Source organism: Manis pentadactyla, chromosome 7, assembly GCF_030020395.1.
Source record: "Manis pentadactyla isolate mManPen7 chromosome 7, mManPen7.hap1, whole genome shotgun sequence".
Classification (NCBI taxonomy): Eukaryota; Metazoa; Chordata; class Mammalia; order Pholidota; family Manidae; genus Manis; species Manis pentadactyla.
Window position 1 is genome coordinate 25,770,948 of NC_080025.1, and position 21,045 is coordinate 25,791,992.

General features: G+C 35.4%; 1 protein-coding gene across 5 annotated transcripts in view; it reads left to right on the forward strand.

Moving 5' to 3' along the window:
* Positions 1-21,045, forward strand: part of NSD3 (nuclear receptor binding SET domain protein 3) — a 92,624-nt gene that overhangs the window by 33,522 nt on the left and 38,057 nt on the right. For all 5 annotated transcript variants that reach the window (XM_036932183.2, XM_036932182.2, XM_036932185.2 and 2 more), the window contains 7 exons: positions 1,833-1,904; positions 2,494-2,656; positions 8,714-8,868; positions 10,357-10,872; positions 12,603-12,729; positions 18,556-18,656; positions 20,764-20,809. In XM_036932183.2, coding sequence (XP_036788078.2) covers positions 1,833-1,904; positions 2,494-2,656; positions 8,714-8,868; positions 10,357-10,872; positions 12,603-12,729; positions 18,556-18,656; positions 20,764-20,809 — 1,180 coding nt within the window. The remainder of the gene's footprint in view (positions 1-1,832; positions 1,905-2,493; positions 2,657-8,713; positions 8,869-10,356; positions 10,873-12,602; positions 12,730-18,555; positions 18,657-20,763; positions 20,810-21,045) is intronic.

Here is a 21,045-nt window from a genome sequence, read left to right on the forward strand (position 1 = left end):
ATTACACTGAAGATAAAACACTTGAACATGGCTTACAAGGCCCTTATAATGCAGCTTGCCTCTCCACTCTCCTCTTACTGTAGCAGCCTTCATGAAGCTTCTGCCTTCTTTAACCCCAGGAACCTCACACATACCACTCCTTTCTGGAATGTTCTTTACCCTAGTTTGTACTAGACTAATTCCTCTTCCTTTAAATTTCAGATTACAATTTACATTGTCAGAGAGGCCTTTTCTGACCTTCATATCTAAAGATATACCCACATTCCCCATTATTTCTCTTCATACATTTACGTTGTGTAAGTATGTGTTTGGTGTGTGTCTGTTCTACCCATCTGTAAGCTCTTTGAAGTTAGGGAGCACATCTGTTTGTTCCACCATTGTCTGTCCAACCTCTCCAACAGTGCTTGGACAGTCCCAGGCACTGTTGAATGAATAATTGATCCTTGGGGTTTGTGATATTGTCTGGCTTATCATTTCCTAATAGTTAAAAATTTTTTTACCATTTCTTCTATTTAAAAAAACTTTTTTTTTACAGCAGTGTCTTAATTGTCTTGAATTAGCTGGATAAGAATTTTAAGTAACTTTTAGAATTAACCAAAAATTTTTTAGTGGAATTAAGATCTAATTTGATGGATATATCCCTCTTTTTAAGTTATTTAAATTAAATTCTGTTCTTTGACAAATGAGAAGAAAATTTAAATCTTTTAGATTACAAAAGAAATAATAGGCTTTTTACCAAAAATGCAAATAATACAAAAGTGTAGATCTTATCTCACCATTTCCCTAACCTCATTCCCCAAAGATGACTACTCTTATCAATTTGGTGTACAATATATATAATATTTTTTAAGGGATATGTAGACTATTTTAAAATAAAAAATAGGAATATGTTGAAGGCATGTAGATTACTGAAATGAAATAATGCTATATTTACCATCCCTCTACTTTGATTTTCTTTTTGTGTATTTCTGTAGAATAGGTTCCTAAAGTATAATTACTAGATGAAGAGTGTGCACATTTTGAATTTTGATAGATACTTCCAAATTGCCTTCCCAAAGTGTTGTTGTAAAAATTAATTTTTAAATAACATATTTGTGGGTTTTATTATTAGGAAAGTAATGCAATGTTTATTATAGACAATTTGACAAATACAAAAAAGCACACCAAAAAAATCATTTATTCCCTCACTTCTAGTCTTCTGTGCAACTTTAAAAAAATTATTTCCCCAAGTATTAACACTATACAAACCACTTTGCAATTTGCAGTTTTCAAGTAATTTTATTATTATGTTCCCACGTCATTTAAAAATTTACATTAATCCACTATCTAGTTGTGATTTATTCTGCATTTTTGGACATATAGACTCTTTCTAATGTCTGCTCCTCTAAGCACTGGTGTGCATACTTCATATTAGTGTATATGTTTCATACCTCTCAATGCTTTTTCAAAATACATTTTTAGAGGTGGATTTGCTGGGTCAGAGTCTGAAAATTTAAGGCTTTTCAAACATCTTGTCATATTGCTCCCCAGAAAGAATTCCAAGTATATAGTACTAGCAACTGGTGCCCATTTTTCTGTACTCTGATAGGTTAAAACAAATTACCGACAAATTAAGAACTTAAGTTTTAAAATAAATGAGAGAGTTGGTGTGCAATGGGAAATGAATGTCAAGACATGGCATGATGTACTGTGTAAGTTGTTCTTAACTCCTTACATTGAGTTAATAAATGACCTTTACTCTCTTAGCTATTTAGTTTTGATTCTTTTTGTATATGTCACTATTCTTTGGTTTGCTGTCATTTTATTCTTTTTACCTATACCTTTTCACCTAGAGACCAAGTGAGAGGGTTGACACTGTATCAGAAAAGCCAAGAGAAGATCCAGTACTAAAAGAGGAAACCCCGGTGAGTTGCTGTATTGAATACTGTCTAACCAAATATAGTGTAAGGTGAAAGCAGGGTGATTAAATTACAACACTTTTAACACACATTACAATTCCATACTTCATTTCAGAAGTTATGCTGAAATAAATCTTGGAGCTAGTTTAAGAAAATATTTTCAGTGAATTATTTCCTTTTTCAAAACTATGACCATTTTTTGTTGTTGAAATACAATTGACATTATATTAGTGTCAGGTGTGCAGCATTGTATCCATATTAGTAGACATTGCAAAATGACCACCAGGATAAGTCTAGTTACCATCTGTCACCATACAAAGTTACGGATTTTTTTATGACCACTTTTTAATAGATATGGTGAGTTATCAGGATGCCTTATCAATAATTTGACAACAAAAACCAATCCCATTTTTAGTAGTTGGAGTGGGGCTTAATCATTTTCCTTTTCTTCCTTTTTGCTAGTTATGGATAGCAGGTATGAGAGAAAAGTATAATTGAAGATAAATTTTACATGATTAACTTGTTTAATGTGCTTTTCTACAGAATTTTTTTAAAAATTTCTCTGCTGATGAAGTTTTGGAACCTTTTCCTTTAGGTTCAGCCAGTATTATCTTCTGTTCAAACAACAGAAGTGTCTGCTGGTGTTAAGTTCCAGGTTGGTGATCTTGTCTGGTCTAAGGTGGGAACCTATCCTTGGTGGCCTTGTATGGTTTCAAGCGATCCCCAGCTCGAGGTTCATACGAAAATTAACACAAGAGGTAAGAACAGACATAAATAGATAAGAGGTTGGAAAAAATAGTGAATCTTAAATATTGTATATGAGTATAAGAATATAACACATGGATATAATTTGATATGAGAATGCACATATTTATATCAGTTTTTAATAACCAGTGATATAATTATGGCCATCTTAACTGAGAGAGAGCTTCTATAGATAATATATTCCCTGTTTTCCCTTATAACACCCTGTATTTGTTTTATAATTATTTTATAAAAAACGCATTAATGTGACTGACCTATGAGTCCCAAAAGAAGGCAGATGGATAATTAATCAGATGTCTTATATGAGCTTACTAATAGGCATTTGGGCCAAGCTTTCTTTGAACATTTTTATTTCAGCATCTCCTATGGGTAGTAATTTTTTACCCAGGCAAGTACTTTTTATCCTGATAAATTTTGTAGAATGTTTTTTTCTCTCCTCCACTCCATTTCTGAATCTGTAAATTTACTGAGACATCCTTATAAATTCAGTATGGCATAGAAGAATAGCTTGAATCTAGCTGTATAGCATAGAATCTCACCTTTAACAATATTAATACATATTAAGAAAAGGTGTGTTCTAACTTCACTCCTTTTTCTGGATTTGACCAAAACATGTAGATGAGATTCCTGAGATTCTAGCATTTGGAATAGGCTTGCTTAGTAGCCAGAGAAGGGTTTTGAGCTTGGAATTTATTTCTGGATCTGTGCTTTGCAAACTTACTCTTATTATGTGTTGAGTTCCTTATTGTCTGGGCAACTCTGAAACATTTCTTTTTTTCTCACTTTCAACGTTCTATTTTGGTCCCCCTTCACTGTTATGAGGAGAAAAAAATGTCTATAAGTCTGGCGAGTCAGGTTTATGACAGGACCAGATCTGTCACTGTTGTGCTGTGCAGCCAGGGATCTGCCCTGGTATAGAAGGCCGTCATCTTGTCACTACAATCTGCTTGTTAAAGGTTGGGGTAACGAAGCATTAATGGAGCATAAGTTAAAAAAAATAGAACAGCAACATTGTTGAATGTCTACTTTTGTTCAAGGCCCTATGCTAAGGAGTTCTCTTCAGCAGTCCTCATAACAGTAACACTAGGAAGTAGGTACTTTTAATATTCTTACACGTCAAATAAGTCAGTAGTCTCAAACCTTATTCCATAACCTCCACTCTGAAACAAGACTAATGTGTATCAAAGGGGAAGCGAATGAGTCCACCTGGTCCTAATTTACAGAGGCTTGGGGGAGGCCGTCCTGTTCCCTTCCCTCATATAGTAAGGGTGTTGGACTAGTAATCTCTGGAGGACCTTGAAGGTTTGATAATCTGTGATTCTGTGTGTGGGAGAATAGAGGGAAAAGGCTTTCCCAAGAGGTCCCAGCCTTCTTAAATAAAACAATTCACATCCACAACTGGACCTGCAGAGCACCCTGAGACACTGGGTCAGTGACAGTGGAGGCTCTTCATTCAGTCCTCTCCGTTTAGAGAAGCGCCTTTTGAGATTCTGTAAGGAGTTTCCCATTTAAATTACTTTATGAAAACCTGCTAACTTAAAGCATTTTTATAGGCTGCAAATGAAAGCACAATTTGTACCTCACCTGTTTTTCAAAGGGAGTATTTAAATCTAGTTCTGTGAATTAATCAATCTGGTCTAGTACCTCCTGGGCTATCTCCTGCTTTACTGCTGGAAAAACTGGTTTTGTTTGTTATTGAGAAAACTGGAAAGCTGATAACTTAGGTTTAAAAAATGCATATTCTGATACTTAAAATTTTCTTTTTCTGCAGTTGTTTTTTAAACAGTTGCTTTCTTGAAATATTTACATACCAGAGAATTCACCTTTTTAAAGTATGCAACTCAGTGACTTTTGTAGTCACCACCACAATTTTCATCAACCCCCACAAAAAAAAATCCCGTACCCATTAGCAGCCACTCCCTATTCCTCCTCTCCCCACCCCTTGCCCAAAGCAGCTGCTACTTCCTGTCACTGTACATTTGCCTTATCTAGACATTTCAGATAAATGGAATCATATAATTGTGGCCTTTTAAGTGCGGCTTTCACTTAGCATAATGCTTTAGATGTTCATCCATGATGTATCATCTCTTCATGTCTTTCTACTGCCAAGTAATATTCCATTGTACAGCTGTTTGATTGCAGTTTTTTCTTTTTTTTTTTGTGGTGAAGTTTTAAATGAAGTAGTTTTCTGACAATCAAAAAAACACAGTGTAAACTTTAATTTTATTGATCACATTCTATGCGTGATGCCTGCGAAGCATTTTGTGTTGTTAGGAAAGAGTATAAAACCTAAATGTGATTTATTCCCACTAGGATGTTTAAACATTTTAACAGTAAGATATGAACAAAGGGCCACGTGGTGGAAGCTGCTCGGGCTGAGAGTGGGGGTGGGGGAATTGATAAGGGCCTGGCTATACCTGTTTGAGTTTTTAAACCTAACAATAAAATTAAGACAAATGTAAAGGAAAGATATAACCAGCTTAGGCGACGTCCGAGGAAGACTGTGAACCCTGTAGTACTCAGCCAATGAAGAACCAGGGGAGGGACTCGCTTACTAAGAGAGAAATTATTGGCGCCAAACTCCCCAAGTGTGCCTGCCCACCAGACACCCGATCTTGCAAGACCGTCATTAAAGCCCCACTCAGCTGTTCTCTTTGTCTCCGTGTCCACTTACTGAATTTAGACCAGTGAGTGTGTTTCTCACAGTGTTGCTTATTATCTAAACAACTTCGTAAAATTTATCTTGATTATATCTAGTCACTGGTTTCCATATTGTTATTAGTCAGTATTGTTATTAGTCACATTGTTAGCATTAGAAAATATATTTAACGATTTTCACACAAAAAGATACAATTCTTTGTAAGCATGTTGAAAGGTGTTTGGATTACATGCCTTTTTTAAGTTTTATTTCACTGTTTAGGTTCCACTTCAAGTTTAAAAGTTAAAAACAGTGCTTTTTCTGCTTATGACACTACAATACAGAAGCAAAAGGTGCACCTGCTTTCATCCTCATTATGTAGCTACTATTAAGCATTTGAGAGTTTAATTCTTTTTTTGTGTGTTTGTAATTAATAGATATGAATATATTTTTACTGAGTTTTAAATGGTTTTATATCTACTGTAACTTTTAATCCTAACAGGTTTTTTGAAGTTTAAAATTAGATGGTCTTACCTAATTTTTCTTACATAAAAACATTTCCTCAACATTTTCCTATTAGAAATTTAGCCCATTACTATGAGAAAAATGTGCTTGTTTCCCAATCTTTCAGATCTGTAGGTTTTTATTTCACTCTTGTCTTAGAGTTTTCCAACCAGCAGGAAACAAAGTGCTAGTAACAAAGAGGCAAACTGCTTGATAAGTAGTTTCATCTGCAGTAAATGATCTAATGGAAGAAGTTGAAAATAAAGATTAAAATGAGATTGTGTTACATGTTTTAGTTTTCATAGTTTTAACTATAAAGCCCTTTGGGATATTTGCTTCTGAATAAATAACTCTGACTTTTGAAAACAGATTAAGTCCTATGTTCTTTTAACCCTATTACTTGTACCCACCACCCTATCTTCTTAACTCACCTGTTAGTTTAGATTATGTTTATCTTTTTGTCCTTCAAAACCCTTAGACTTTGGATAAACCTTCTTTGATTAATTATAACCAAATTTGTATGTGGCTCTTCTCAGATTAGATGATATGGGAATCCAAGTTGTGTGTATTTCATAGGCTATTTTACATATGAAATTTGAATCTTGTTTCAAAATAATTCATTAGGTAGTCTTCCATTAATGCCTAATAAAATTAAAATGTTTCAGTTCCAAAATGTAATGTAATGTAAGATTATTAAGTCAGTTCCCTTTAATCCTTTCTTCTCATTTTTATGGAGGCTCTGCTTGTTGCCTTTCTTCCCCTACCTGACTTATCCTGGATTCCTCAAGAAGACCATGTCTACATGACCCTGTTGACCTGTGACTTTTTCTCTAGAGCAGTGTTTTTCAGATTATGTTTGGTAAAGGATAAGTTTTTATTCTTTAAAATGTCCAGTCCGCCATGGACCTAGAGTTCTGCAAAATACAATAAAATTAACAATTAGTATAATAAAAGCCCTCCCTCTCCAAAGAAATGCATAGGACAAGAGCCCTGATCATGTGCCTCAATATCATGGTGGTGATATCATGGTGATGTCAAATCATCATCATTTCTACATGCTCATGCCTAACTTGTGCCCTTGGTTTGTCACGGAACGGCCATGCTGGCCGCAACACTGGCAGAACAGCCTTGCTCTAGAGCAGTGCTGTTAGATTCTTTGAGCCCAGAACCTCTTTTCCTCTTAAAATTTGAGGACTCTCAGAAGCTTTTGTTTATGTGGCTATACCTGTTTCTATTTATTTTTATTTAGAAATTAAATGAGAAAAATTTTTAATATTTAACTAAATCATTTAAAAATAATCTGTTATAGTTATCATTAATTACATTTTCATAAAAAATAACTTCACAATGAGAAGAATGGTGTTATACATTTATGCAAATCTCTTTAATGTCTGGCTTGAAAAACTAAATTCTCATACCTGGTTCTATGTTCAGTCTGTTACGATTGGTTGTTTGGTTGAAGTAGATGAAGATCATCTGGCCTCACACAGATGTGTAGTTGGGGAAGGGAAGGGTATTTTAATAGCCTTTTTCAGGTAATTGTGGATATATTTCTTTGATATCACACCAAAACTCAACAAGTGGTGGGTTTGTCACAATGTGGGATTTGAAATCATATTGAAAAACTTTTTGTACTTTGTTACAGTAAAATCCATTGGTTCTGACTTGCACTTTGAATGGATGTTTTACCTTTCATGATTTTGTAACATTATATATTGGCCATTTAACAAATACTGGTTTACAAGGTCATGTGTATCTTAGAAGTGTTGGCACATTTCTTTATAAATATTTTTTAAAACCATTTATTTCATCAGACAAGTCTTAGTAGTTGGGAAGTTGGAAGACTCATGGGGCAGATACTTGTTTTCTAAAGTTCTAATTATTGCTTAGAAAATCAGGTTTTATTTTTGGCAACAAACACCATCAATTTCCCTTGAGGTAACAAAATTGCTTTGTTCATTTTTGAGGAAATATCTGCCCAGTGTTCCAGGTCAAATAACTGTAGTTCTTCTGTTAGTCATTCTTTCAAGTAAAAATGGTGTTTTCCATGAAAAGTGGCCAGTTCACCTTGCAGCTCAGTCACACAAGTACTTTTCCTTAAGGTAACATCATACTTATGTGGGCAAAAGTGCAGTCTGCACAATTCCTACGTGGTCACAGACAATATTAAAGAGACATGTACTCATAGGTTGAGATTTAGTAGAAGTAATTTTTACTGTTTCATCAAGAACATTAAATAAAACTGGCTTTTTTTTTTTAACTGCCAGTGTATGGCTGTGAAGAATTTGATACCAGTATATTTGGTGCCACTCATTGCCTTTATTTGTGCTCAGATGTCAGCAGTTTTACCCACCATTGCTCTTACAGTATTAAGTGCAATTGTCAACATAGTGAAAAAGACAAATAATATCTTGGTATTTTTATGAAGATAGTTTTGACCTCACAGGATCCCTGAAAGTGGCTTAGTAGCCTCTCCTCCCCTACCCCCAGGTCTGTATACCACACTGTTAAATAGCTAGAAAAGCAGATTGGCCAACACTGGACTTCTAAATAAAAAGTCCAAGAATACATTTTTTTGAAGGAAAATTTATTTATACCTAGATTTGTTTGTAAAAAGGTTTGAGGCAAGTAAAAGTAGTGTAACCAAGGTAACAAATTTGATAATTAGCAGAATTTCTGATTTTTCTTTCTCTTAAAATTTGCTGTACTAATTATGATCATTGTGGGTGATTTTTATGGTAAAACTTCCTTGCGTAATCAGTTGGCGTTGGATTATATCTTTGGGCAATCCAAAATATACAAGTGTTAACCGGAGTAATACTACAGAATCTGGCTGGGGTTCATGTTTTTTGGCAAAGTATATGAATGCTTATGTTCTGAAATGGTTAATAAGAATTTTCACTCACAGGTGCCCGGGAATATCACGTCCAGTTTTTTAGCAACCAGCCAGAGAGGGCATGGGTTCATGAAAAGCGCGTACGAGAGTACAAAGGTCATGAACAGTATGAAGAATTACTGGCCGAGGCGACCAAGCAAGCCAGCAATCACTCTGAGAAACAAAAGGTGACTGACCGCAGACTGACATTGCCAACCGGATGTGGGTCTTAAAGGACTTAATAATGTCTCAGAACTTTTCATACTTGTATTCAGACAGTTGCTAGAATGATTGGTTATATTAACTCCTTAAGTTCAGTTTTAGTCATTTATTGTCAGTATATCAGTAATCTTATGTCATATAAACAATATTATTAAACACCTTAACTGCTTAATACAATGTTGGATTCTATTTTGAATTAATGTATGTAAGGCATAGTAGATGCTAGTGAGATGTGGATTTTGCCAGGGATTTTTGTTCTTTTTCTTATTTCATCTTCTTTCCATAATTTTCCTTTATTTAGCAAAACTGTTTTCCAAAAGTAAAGTTTTTGAAATGTCTGTTACCTAATGTGAGGCAGGCACTGTTTTAAGCATTTTATATATATTCATTTACTCTTTATGACAAATTAAGCAAGGTAGATACCATTATTCTTATTTCTACAGATGAAGAAATTATACCAAAAACTTATCTGGTCCAACCAAGGTCACACAGTTGGTGGACCCAAGAAATACATTTGATGTGGTGGTGGAGATTTTAGAATTTTGACATCAACTCTTGATAAACTGGTTGAGATTTTTTAAATCAACTATTTTTAGTGTGATTCTCTTGTGATTCAAAAATTAGCCATATTTTTACATTTGAAAAACTAAATCTTACCCAGAGGATTTTGACTAACTTTATCCAACTTGATGTCTTACGATTTATACATCAGTATTCCACATGCACCATACCATTTTACAGTTTCATTAGCTAATTTCAGGTTACCTAATTCCAGGCCAACCCCCTGGGCAGTTCCTAATGGCTTTGGTCATCTTACATACCTTTATTCAAATTCCTCTTATCTGTCTTGTCAATCCAAAGCCTTCTGGGAAAGACCTATGGAAACTGATTCAGGTTTATTCTTTCTCTCGTGTATTCCTGCTTTCCTGTGCTCGGTCAGCTTTCACGTGTCCTCAGGGTGCTCTCCTTTCTCTTCTTTCTGCCCGTTTGCATTATGGTACAAACAGTTCAGCTTCAGATGCTGACTCTGCCAGGTGGCTTTTTGTGTTCCCCTCCTATAGCACTCCTGAACCTTAGTGTGTCATTTTTAATGTTGGCGTTTTATTGACCACTGAAAGTAATCATTTCTGTTATCTTTCTTTTCTTTGCCCTCATTATTGCTGGCTTTTTATGACTATAATGTGAGAAGCACCACTCCCTCTTTGCGGGACTTGTCCAGTAAAGTGGTCAACATGGAAGGACATAAAAAAGAGCAGACCTCCATATCATCATATAGAAATACTGATTTAACAAAGCTATGGAATTAAAACATTTTATTTATTTGATTGAAGAGCCTGAAGATACATAGACCTGGAAAGATGACAGGGTCACATAGGAAATACATGTTGGTTTAAACATCCCTTTTAGATTAAAGTATGACGGCTAATGCCTATATCTTTTTTTTTTTTTTAAAGATCCGGAAACCCCGACCTCAGAGAGAACGTGCTCAATGGGATATTGGCATTGCCCATGCAGAGAAAGCATTGAAAATGACTCGCGAGGAAAGAATAGAACAGTACACTTTTATCTATATCGATAAACAGCCTGAGGAGGCTTTATCCCAAGCTAAAAAGAATGTTGCCTCTAAAGCCGAAGTTAAAAAAACCCGAAGACCAAGATCAGTGCTGAATACTCCGCCAGAACAGACCAATGTGGGTGAGGTGGCCTCCTCGCTGTCGAGTACTGAAATTCGGAGGCACAGCCAGAGGCGGCAGACTAATGTGGAAGAGGAAGAACCACCTCCTGTTAAAATAGCCTGGAAAACGGCAGCAGCAAGGAAATCCTTACCAGCTTCCATCACAATGCACAAAGGGAGCCTGGATTTGCAGAAGTGTAACATGTCTCCAGTTGTGAAAATTGAACAAGTGTTTGCTCTTCAGAACGCTGCAGGAGACGGGAAGTTTATTGATCAATTTGTTTATTCAACGAAGGTATCTCCTTTTTTCATGGCATTTTTGGGGGGATGGATTTAATAGTAGTCAGCCTTGGCATTTAAAAAAACACTACCACAAGGTCATTATTTAAACAAACTTCCTGTCCACACATTTGCAACGCACAGGCAGCTTACTCTGTTGAAGATGGGGCACAAAAGACAAGCTAAAATGCTATGCTTTCCTTTTTTTTTTTCTTTCCTCTTTTGTAATATCCCCATCTGTACTAAATTAATCTGAGCTGTGCAGCCAAAACTGAGTTGAGCTCCCTGAAGTCGTGGAAAAAAACTGGGCGCTTTGCCTCCTCCTGGTTTGTGTAGTCTGCCTTAGTTGCAAAGTGTGCTTCTTATTAAATGGTTTTTGTCAGTTATCTGAATTCCCCATTGTAATAGCTGCCTGCTGATGTGTTTGGATTGCACCAGCAGTTTTGTTAGGCTCACGCTGGGTTGGCATATCTGGTGCATGTTAGAGAAGTAACAGAACTGCGTTTGTTCCTGTGACAATCAACTGTGGCGATAGCTTGGGTGAAGGGGTGAAAAGGGCCTCTTCAAACGGACCGCCTCCGTCAGCCAGACCTGAGCCTCCGCATAGGGCACTGATACTTTAGCTTTAAGATTTTAAAATTATTTCATAACATTTGTAATGTTGATTCCCTATATCTCTTTACCAACCTCCCAAGCCCATTCCAGTTATTGGCTTATGAATTTGATTCAGTGGCACCTCATGGGTGTGTACTTTTATTAAAGAATCCTATGCTCATTTCCTAACATTGTCATTTTACTTTAAAATGATTAAACATAGGTATACCTCATTAGTGATATTTTTTCCTAGAGAGAAGTATAAGGCTTATACTTCTGCCTATAGGTTCAACTGATTTTAGTAAGGCTAAACTACTTGGAGAAACTCAAGTTACAATCCCCACTTGGGTCTGCTGAGAGCTTTGAATAGCAGATGAATACTTTGCATCTTTGTTGAATGCAAATTAGTTTCATTTTTGGAACTAGTTTTTAATCTGCTTTTGAATGCACACATCCAGACTTTTGTCAGTCCCCCTCCACAGAATTCTATTTAAATGAAATTTGAGATAAAACCAATCTTTTAAAAATGAGGGCTTTAAAAATACTTACATATTTATAAATCACTTCTTTTTTTCATTGCATTAAAAATACTTTCAATTGGGGGGAGCCAAGATGGCGGCGTGAGTAAAAATACTTTCAGTAATGTGACAGAACTGTAATTGTACCTGACATCTCTCTGCTCCAAACTGCTTATTGTGTACACGTTTTGGTCACCATGAGTGGCATATTTCTGCATCAAAGGATAGTTTTATCTTTCAAGATGTGTTGGCATTTTTATCTGTAATGGGGTACTTTACCGAATGAAAATGACTGGAGCTCTCTTACTTATGATGTAGGTAGAGGGAGAGCCTGTTCTGACCAGAAAATATTTTGCTTTTGACATAAAGTTAAGTAATACTTGTTCATTTTTTAGTGATATTCATCATCTGGTCTTAGACAAATTATTTTTTTTCCACCTAATTTCATTGTACATTTTATGGTGCACACTGATGAGTTAGTAAAATTGTTCTGATAATAGGAAAGATCATACATTAACTGCAAACAAAGACCATATAAAATTCAAGGAACTTATATCATCTTAAGGTATCCTTATAAGGCAGTGATGCCATTTGCCTGGTAATCACCTATTTTTTAATTTGCCATATTTTGAAGGGAATTGGTAACAAAACGGAAATAAGTGTCAGGGGACAAGACAGACATATAATTTCTACACCAAACCAGAGAAATGAAAAGGCAACTCAGAACATTTCATCTTCTGAAGCAACATCTGGTCTTACAGGTGGGTATGAATGAAGAGTATATATAGATCGATTTCGAGAGGGCATAGTTCTGTTCTGTTCTAACATGGTAGCTGTGTTCCTAAGAAACTTTTAGTTATCAAAATCAAATTGTATTTTAAAAATCAAGTTATAAAGACAGTTTTTTTCAGTAGGAAGCAATGGTTTAGGGGCTAGAGAACTTTATTCATAGTTATTTTTTTTTCCTTTGTTTTTTGGTTTTTTTTATTTTTTTACTGTACTTGATATGCAATATATGTTTTAAGTGTACAATATAATGATTAGCCAGTTATCTACATTATTAAATGCTCACCCAAAGTAGTGTATCACTGTTAACATAGAAGGTTGTTATAGAACTGTTGTCTATATTCTCAGTGCTGTACTTTCATCCCTGTGACTTAATTTATATTTGATTAAGATTTTGTGCCACTTAATCCCCTTCACCTATTTCACCTGCCACCCTAACCCCGCCCTGTGGTAACCAGTCACTTCTAGGGTCTATGAGTCTATTGCTGTTTTGTTTGTTTTTTTTTAGACTCCACATATAAGTGAAATCGTATAGTACTTGTCTTTCTCTGCCTGGCTAATTTCATTTAGTGTAATACCCTCTAGGTCCATTCATGTTGTTGTTAATGGCAGGATTTCTTTTTTTATGGCTAAATAATATTCTGTTGTGTATATGTACCACATCTTTTTTATCCATTCATCTATTGACAGGCATTTTGGTTGCTTCCATATCTTGGCTACTGTAAATAATACAGCAGTAAATACAGGGGTGCATATATCTTTTTGAATCAGAGACTTTTTTGTTTTCTTTTGGTAAATTCCTAGGAGTGGAATTACTGGGTTATATAGTATTTCTAGTTTTAGTTTTATGAGCAACCTCCATACTGCTTTCCACAGTGGCTACACCAATTGGCATTCCCACCAATAGGTAGGAGGGTATAACAGTTATTTTTTTATAAGAATTTAAATAATAGGGTTCTAAAATATAGTTTTAAAATCTATACATATCTGAGTAAATCCACCATTTAATTATATCTTTGCATGAGAAGAACAGCTTTGCTTTTCCAGCACTGTTCACACCTCCTTACTGTTTTCCCTTTTAACCCCTATTAGTAACAAATGGACAGATGCTCACTCTCTTCTGATTATTCTTCATGCACTGGATGTTAGTCGCTGAGGGGGCCTATGGCCTAACTCTGCTATTATAACCTCTCCTCTGATTAACAGATACCATGAATTGTAAATCAGGCTATATTATTCTTGTTTAAAGGAGAAATGCCTATATTCAATAGATTGTACCTTTGGAATCATCAAAGTATTTTTTATTAAGAGTCTGGCTTACTAAGGATCTTACAGTTTAACTCAGTGTCTGGTAGGTTTGGTTTATATAACAGTATTACTGCTTCGTACAGCCATCAAGAAAAGAGATAGGTTATCACCTGGCTTGGCCATTTGGAATCTTAGTTTAGGGGAAAGAAGGGTTAAAGTCTTAAGACCTGAGGTGGTAGTCTTGAATTAATAGTATCTCAGACAAATCTGAGATTGAGTAGCACTGAGGGGTAAATAATTTTGTATGGGAAATTTTGATTTTATTATTATAAAAGCTAAGGAAGAACAGTCTTTGTTAAAAAAAAGAACTTGAACTGTTTCCTTTAAAAAAAAAAAAGGTAATGGGGGCTTCAGGATTGGAAGAAGTGTTGGCAGAGATGGGGCATATATTGGACAGGGTATATTAAACAATATGTCTTTATCCAAAATTGAGCTGGGAAAGGAAGCTGCATTAAAGTAAGGAGGGAGTAGCAAAGTCCAGAACTAGATTTGCAATTTGTGTCATTTCAAAATACTGTATAAAAAAATGAAATTATGTTGAAGGAATGAATAAATGGGCTTAGAAAATTTTACAGTAATTAGCCATAATTGAAATGTTCCTGTCTTTGAATATTAAAGAGATCTTTTGCCCTCAGCTCTCCATAGTTAGGTATATCAGTTATATATACGTAACTTGTTATGTATGTTTCTTTACACTAAGCTGGCAATTTGTCTGAATTTGGTAATTATGCTAAGTTGGTAATTTGTCTGAATTTAAGTGTGATACTTAGACCAGGAGGATCTTTGTTAAACCTCTACCTTCTAACTAGGGAGAAAGCACATTCTTCATGTAACATTAGACTGATCTTAAATACTGTAAGTTTGTTTGTTTGTTTGTTTGTTTGTCTGTTTTTGGTATCATTAATCTACAATTACATGAAGAACATTATGTTTTCTAGGCTACCCCTTCACCAAGTTCCCCCCACAAACCCCATTACAGTCACTCTCCATCAGCGTAGTAAGATGCTGTAGAATCACTACTTGTCTTCTCTGTGTTGCACAGACCTCCCCGTGCCCCCACCACCACCACATTACACATGCTAATTGTAATGCCCCCTTTCTTTTTCCCCGCCCTTATCCATCCCTCCCCACCCATCCTCCTCAGTCCCTTTCCCTTTGGTAACTGTTAGTCCATTCTTGGGTTCTGTGATTCTGCTTCTGTTTTGTTCCTTCAGTTTTTCTTTGTTCTTATACTCCACATATGAGTGAAATCATTTGGTACTTGTCTCTCTCCGCCTGGCTTCTTTCACTGAGCATAATACCCTCTAGCTCCATCCATGTTGTTGCAAATGGTAGGATATGTTTTCTTCTTATGGCTGAATAATATTCCATTGTGTATATGTACCACATCTTCTTTATCCATTCATCTACTGATGGACATTTTATTTAGGTTGCTTCCATTTCTTGGCTATTGTAAATAGTGCTGCGATAAACATAGGGGTGCATCTGTCTTTTTCAAACTGGACTGCTGCATTCTTAGGGTAAATTCCTAGAAGTGGAATTCCTGGGTCAAATGGTATTTCTGTTTTGAGCATTTTGAGGAATCTCCATACTGCTTTCCACAATGGTTGAACTAATTTACATTCCCACCAGCAGTGTAGGAGGGTTCCCTTTTCTCCACAACCTCGCCAACATTTGTTGTTGTTTGTCTTTTGGATGTTGGCCATCCTAACTGGTGTGAGGTGATATCTCATTGTGGTTTTAATCAAGCAATGTGGAGCATCTTTTCATGTGACTGTTGGCCATCTGAATTTCTTCTTTAGAGAACCTGTCTATTCAGCTCCTCTGCCCATTTTTTAATTGGATTATTTGCTTTTTGTTTGTTGAGGTGTGTGAGCTCTTTATGTATTTTGGATGTCAGCCCTTTATCGGATCTGTCATTTATGAATATATTCTCCCATACTCTATTGATGGTGTCCTTTGCTGTACAGAAGCTTTTCAGCTTGATATAGTCCCATTTGTTCATTTTTGCTTTTGTTTCCCTTGCCTGGGGAGATATGTTCATGAAGAAGTCGGTCGTGTTTATGTCTAAGAGATTTTTGCCTATGTTTTTTTCTAAGAGTTTTATGGTTTCATGACTTACATTCAGGTCTTTGATCCATTTCAAATTTACTTTTGTGTATGGGGTTAGACAGTGACCCAGTTTCATTCTCTTACATGTAGCTGTCCAGTTTTACCAGCACCATCTGTTGAAGAGACTGTCATTTCCCCATTGTATATCCATGGTTCCTTTATCAAATATTAATTGACCATATATGTTTGGGTTAATGTTTGGAGTCTCTATTCTGTTCCACTGGTCTGTGGCTCTGTTCTTGTGCCAGTACCAAACTGTCTTGATTACTGTGGTTTTGTAGTAGAGCTTGAAGTTGGGAAGCGAGATCCCCCCAACTTTATTCTTCCTTCTCAGGATTGCTTTGGCTATTCGTGTAAGGTTATTTTTAATGGAGCTTGTTTCTTTCCTTCCCCTGCTGAACATCATTTTCTCATGTTATTTTGATTTAAGTTCTGCTGTGAATTTTCTTTCTTTTCTTTTCTTTTTTTTTTTAATGAAAGGTAAAGTAGAAGGTCATAATTCTTTATATCTCGAAAAAGCCCAGTTCCTTCCTTAGTCAGATGTGGATAATTAGGTTGTAAATTAATGTTGGAACCTTAATTCAGAAATGAGTGCTCTAAAGCTTTGACCTTGGTCTTAATTTGGTTACTAGCTGTGCTTGATGAACATATTTTGTCTTTAAATGACCATTTTGCTTCATGTGAAAATAACTTGAGTAGTAGAAAAGTCAGAGAAGAGACTTGATCTCCCTTCAGAAACCAATTGCATCATCACCTCAGTTAGTGTTAACTAGGAATTCCTGAGCCTTTTCCTCCTCTATTTAGGGGATATAGTGTGGCACTGCTTCATTTCTGTGGTTTGAAGAATTATATTTGCATTTATACTAGATTTATAAGCTGTTTCCAAATCCAGAGATGCCTACGTCCTCTCTCTTAGAACATAAACATAATATTTTTTAGTGATTTAAAATGTAATGGAATTTGTGTATTCTTAGGGGAGCTTTCATAGTAATTTTAAGAAGTCATGTTTCCTTTTCCACTGTATTGTATTAGTGCAGAGATCATCTGCATTGATGGAACAATTATGTTGTCATCCTCAAAAAAGTAGAAATTTTTTGTTTTAAGCAGTTCTATTTTCCTTTTCCCTGGTAGTATTTGAATATTGATGATTATACTGAAATATGTATCTCTGGGATCCTCAGGTGTCTATGGGAGTAGATTATCTGATGTCTTAGTCAACATTTTCATCATTGTAAGAAGAGTGAGAGTAAAGGAGCCACCACTGTCAATTATGACTTCTCTGCTAAAAACTGAGAAACCACAGCTCAGAAACAGAATATTATGACCAGACTAACTACTTCTTCCCCAAACAAAAATAGTGGGAACAAAACAAATAGTTCTTTGTTTTGGCTTTGAACTAAGGTGAGAGAATCCATTCACACATAAAAACAATGAAACTAGAAAACAGAAAGGTGGTATGGAGGCTTTAGTAAGTAGCTTCTGCCCGATTTTATAGGAAGTGTTAGCTTTCTCCCGTGGCAGGCCAAGAGTGATGATCATGTAGGAAGGGCCAGTTAGGTGGTCCAAGCCCTGGAAAGACGGAGAGCAGCTGCACTGAAGGCATCATTCCCCCTCAGGGCCATAGACGGAAATCATTCCTCAGTGTTCTTTTGAGGTGTGTCTTCAATCTAAGTTATAGTCTTTACAAAATGGGGTCCCTGTGAGTTTTCTTCTGTTTACTTTCAAGAATTTTACTATTTCAAATCTTAATAGTTTCTTGCTTTACCATTTAACATGAAAAAGCTTGATAATTTTTTGTAACTAGTTTTCCTTGATGAATTACTTCTAAAGTAATGATTCAGTTTGGGTCACATTTTTAAACCTTTCCTGCTTTTTTTCCTTCTGGTTGTTAATAATAATAGCAAAACTTAAAATTGCATCAAGCACCGTTAAGCATTTTGCATGTGGAGTTAATTCATTTGTTAGAATACAAAATATGTAGTACTTTTGAGCAATGATTCCTAATGTCAGTTGGGTAACAAAGTCATTTTCATCCTTCCCCTCAATCCCTTCTTCCCTTTGGTTATGTTTACCTAAATGTGCTTATCTGCCTTTAACTGATGTCTTCTACTTTAGTTTGACTTTATAATTTTAAAAAATCCAGTCCCTCGTTGTGTAATTTAGGGTCATTTGTGAATCCCAGTCTCAACCTATCCACCTTTACAATCTGATCTATGACATTTTTTATGTGCTCCAAGTACTTAATAGCTTTTTAATGATTTTTTAATTAAAAGACCAAAAGAAATGTATAAGAAAAGCAGGGAATTGGGTTTCAAATCTTAATTATGTAAATGTCAAGGCATCCTTAAATTAGTTGTTTGTTTGTTTAAATCACCTCTTAGGCTCAGTAGAAAAGAAGCAACAGAGAAGATCAATTAGAACTCGTTCTGAATCAGAGAAATCCACTGAGGTTGTGCCAAAGAAGAAGATCAAAAAGGAGCAGGTTGGCTTCCTACATGTAGAGAGTTAAAACAGTCTATTTGTAATGTTATGGCTTATTTTGGTAAAAGAGAAACTCTCCCTACACTAGGTTTCCTTTCTGGACTACCTTGTGCCTCTGTCCTGGTGAGTTCTAGTGTCCAGTTCTCATACAACCATCCCTGTGATTCTGCTTCAAGCATTTTCACAGAAAATAGGCTTCAGGAGATGGGAAGCCAGTGGTACAAGGACTCATAAAGAATTCCCCACATTTATTTTGAAACTTCTGTTATGAGAGAAATGATTTCACATTTTCATGATTTTTCTTTGGAACCATCATTGAGCCCCTTCCCCCCTTTTTAAATTTTGTTTTTTTGCTTTAAGCTGCTGGTATGTATTGTTTTTATTTTTTTAATGAATCAAATTAATTTAACTCTAAGAATTATATTGAAGTAACAGATAATCATAGATCTGGTTTTCCTGTCAGTATCACAAATGTTTTGGAATGTTATTTTCCCAGCGGAATGGTGCTCACCTATTTTTGTGTTACCAGATAAATGATGTTTAAAAAAAAGGGGGTGCATTTTGACTGAAGGATATTAAACTAGTGTAATCATTATAGTAATATGCGTATTAAATTACCTTTTCAAGGAAAGTTTTAGAAACCATTATTCTTTTAAGTTAAACTCACTATCATAATTTTTCTTAATTTTTAAAGTGAAAGAATATCCATTTCTACAACACAGACAGCTGCTATTAAACAAAGAAGAATTCTGAATAATATTAGTTCCAGTAAATTTTATATTTTTTAAACCACTTAACATGGAAGATTGTGGAGCTTTCTATTTAAATTACATCCTTCATAATTTTAAACTTCTAGACTTAAAAGATGACTCTGGGGGTGCTCTGTGGTATCATCATCAAGCATGTAAATCAATTTTCTTAGAAATATTTAACTAAAACTTAAATGAATGACAAATTAGTATATTACTTATGATAATTAACTTTCATACTTAGGAAAGTATATTCCAAAAAATCTTTCTAAGCTCTTGCAAATCTATAGTATTAATTACCAAAACGAAATTGTGATTTTTGCCAGCAGGTTCCCAAATTCAGTCTGTGACTAGTCAGTAAAAATTATAAGCAGAATGAGTACAAAAAAATGGGGCAAATTTGTTAATGCCACTGTGTTATAGTTAGTAGTAGAACAATACCAGTGATTGTTTAAATTTTTATAATTGTATTACTAATTGTATCTTATAAAAAGCGCTTCTGTTGTATGTTTTTTTACCTGTTGTAAAAAAAATAAAAATTTTTTAAAAAGCTTAGAACAATCCTTAAATATTTCCAAAATGTGTTTCAACATGCATATTTCACCACATCTTAAACATAAAACTCATTTCATAGCTTCAACAGGAACTCTTCCAAACAGCATCCTCCCTTTAATTCCAATGGTTCAGTCCTCAAATCACCACGTTTTACATATACATTGGCAGAATAACTTCTGATCTCGCTCTCCTAATGTAGGATCAAGACACTGTTCATAAGACACTCAAGAAAGTGCTTTTGCAAATATCACAAACTTACTTTCTTAAGTTTGTACTAGCAGCAAAAGTATTGAGCTTCCAGCTGTATGGAGCCCTGTAGCGCTCTCTACAGAAAGGGTCCTGAGTCCCAGCAACTTAGCTGTGAGTGCAGGCGTGGAAGGGTCTTAAAGTGGCGTGAGTTACATTAACCTGAGTATCATAGTAAGTAAAAATTTATCCTAACGTCTTTGGGGTGGGAGGGGTTTACAGCAACATGGGTCTGGTTGCAGAAACAACCCCTCTCCTGCCTCCCAAACACTGAGGAGAGTATACTGGTTCTCTTCATATACCAAGGGAATGGTGGGAAAAGGCTGTTAGAGAGCATGTGGCTGTGTCTTGTCACTTGGTATTCAGCACAGGCAGCTAGGATTTAAACCCTCCCTGGCTTGAGACAGAGAACTTTACCCAGAAGATGGGACTGAGTTCAGATTTCAGATACATTAATCACTCATCATTATGTAGATTGATGGAAGTATTATTTTCTACCTCTGTTAATTAAAAGTGAAAAAAATTCCTTGCTAATGCTGGATTTTTCTGTCTAAACAGGTTGAAGCAGTTCCTCAGGCTACAGTGAAGACTGGATTACAGAAAGGTGAGTTTTTGTAATGTTCCTTTGCATTACCTTGATTAAAACCAATTTTTAAGAATTACTTATTTGTACTTCATGTATTTTTGTTTGTCTCCGTAAGTCATTGTTGCTCTTCAGTCAATAATTGGTGTGAAATTTGAAGTATTCCCCAGTGTTTGTGTTTGTGTGTATGTGCGTGTGAGACTTGTAGAGTTGATCTTATTCTGTACCTCCTCGTGAAAAGTCTTGTTTTGGTAATT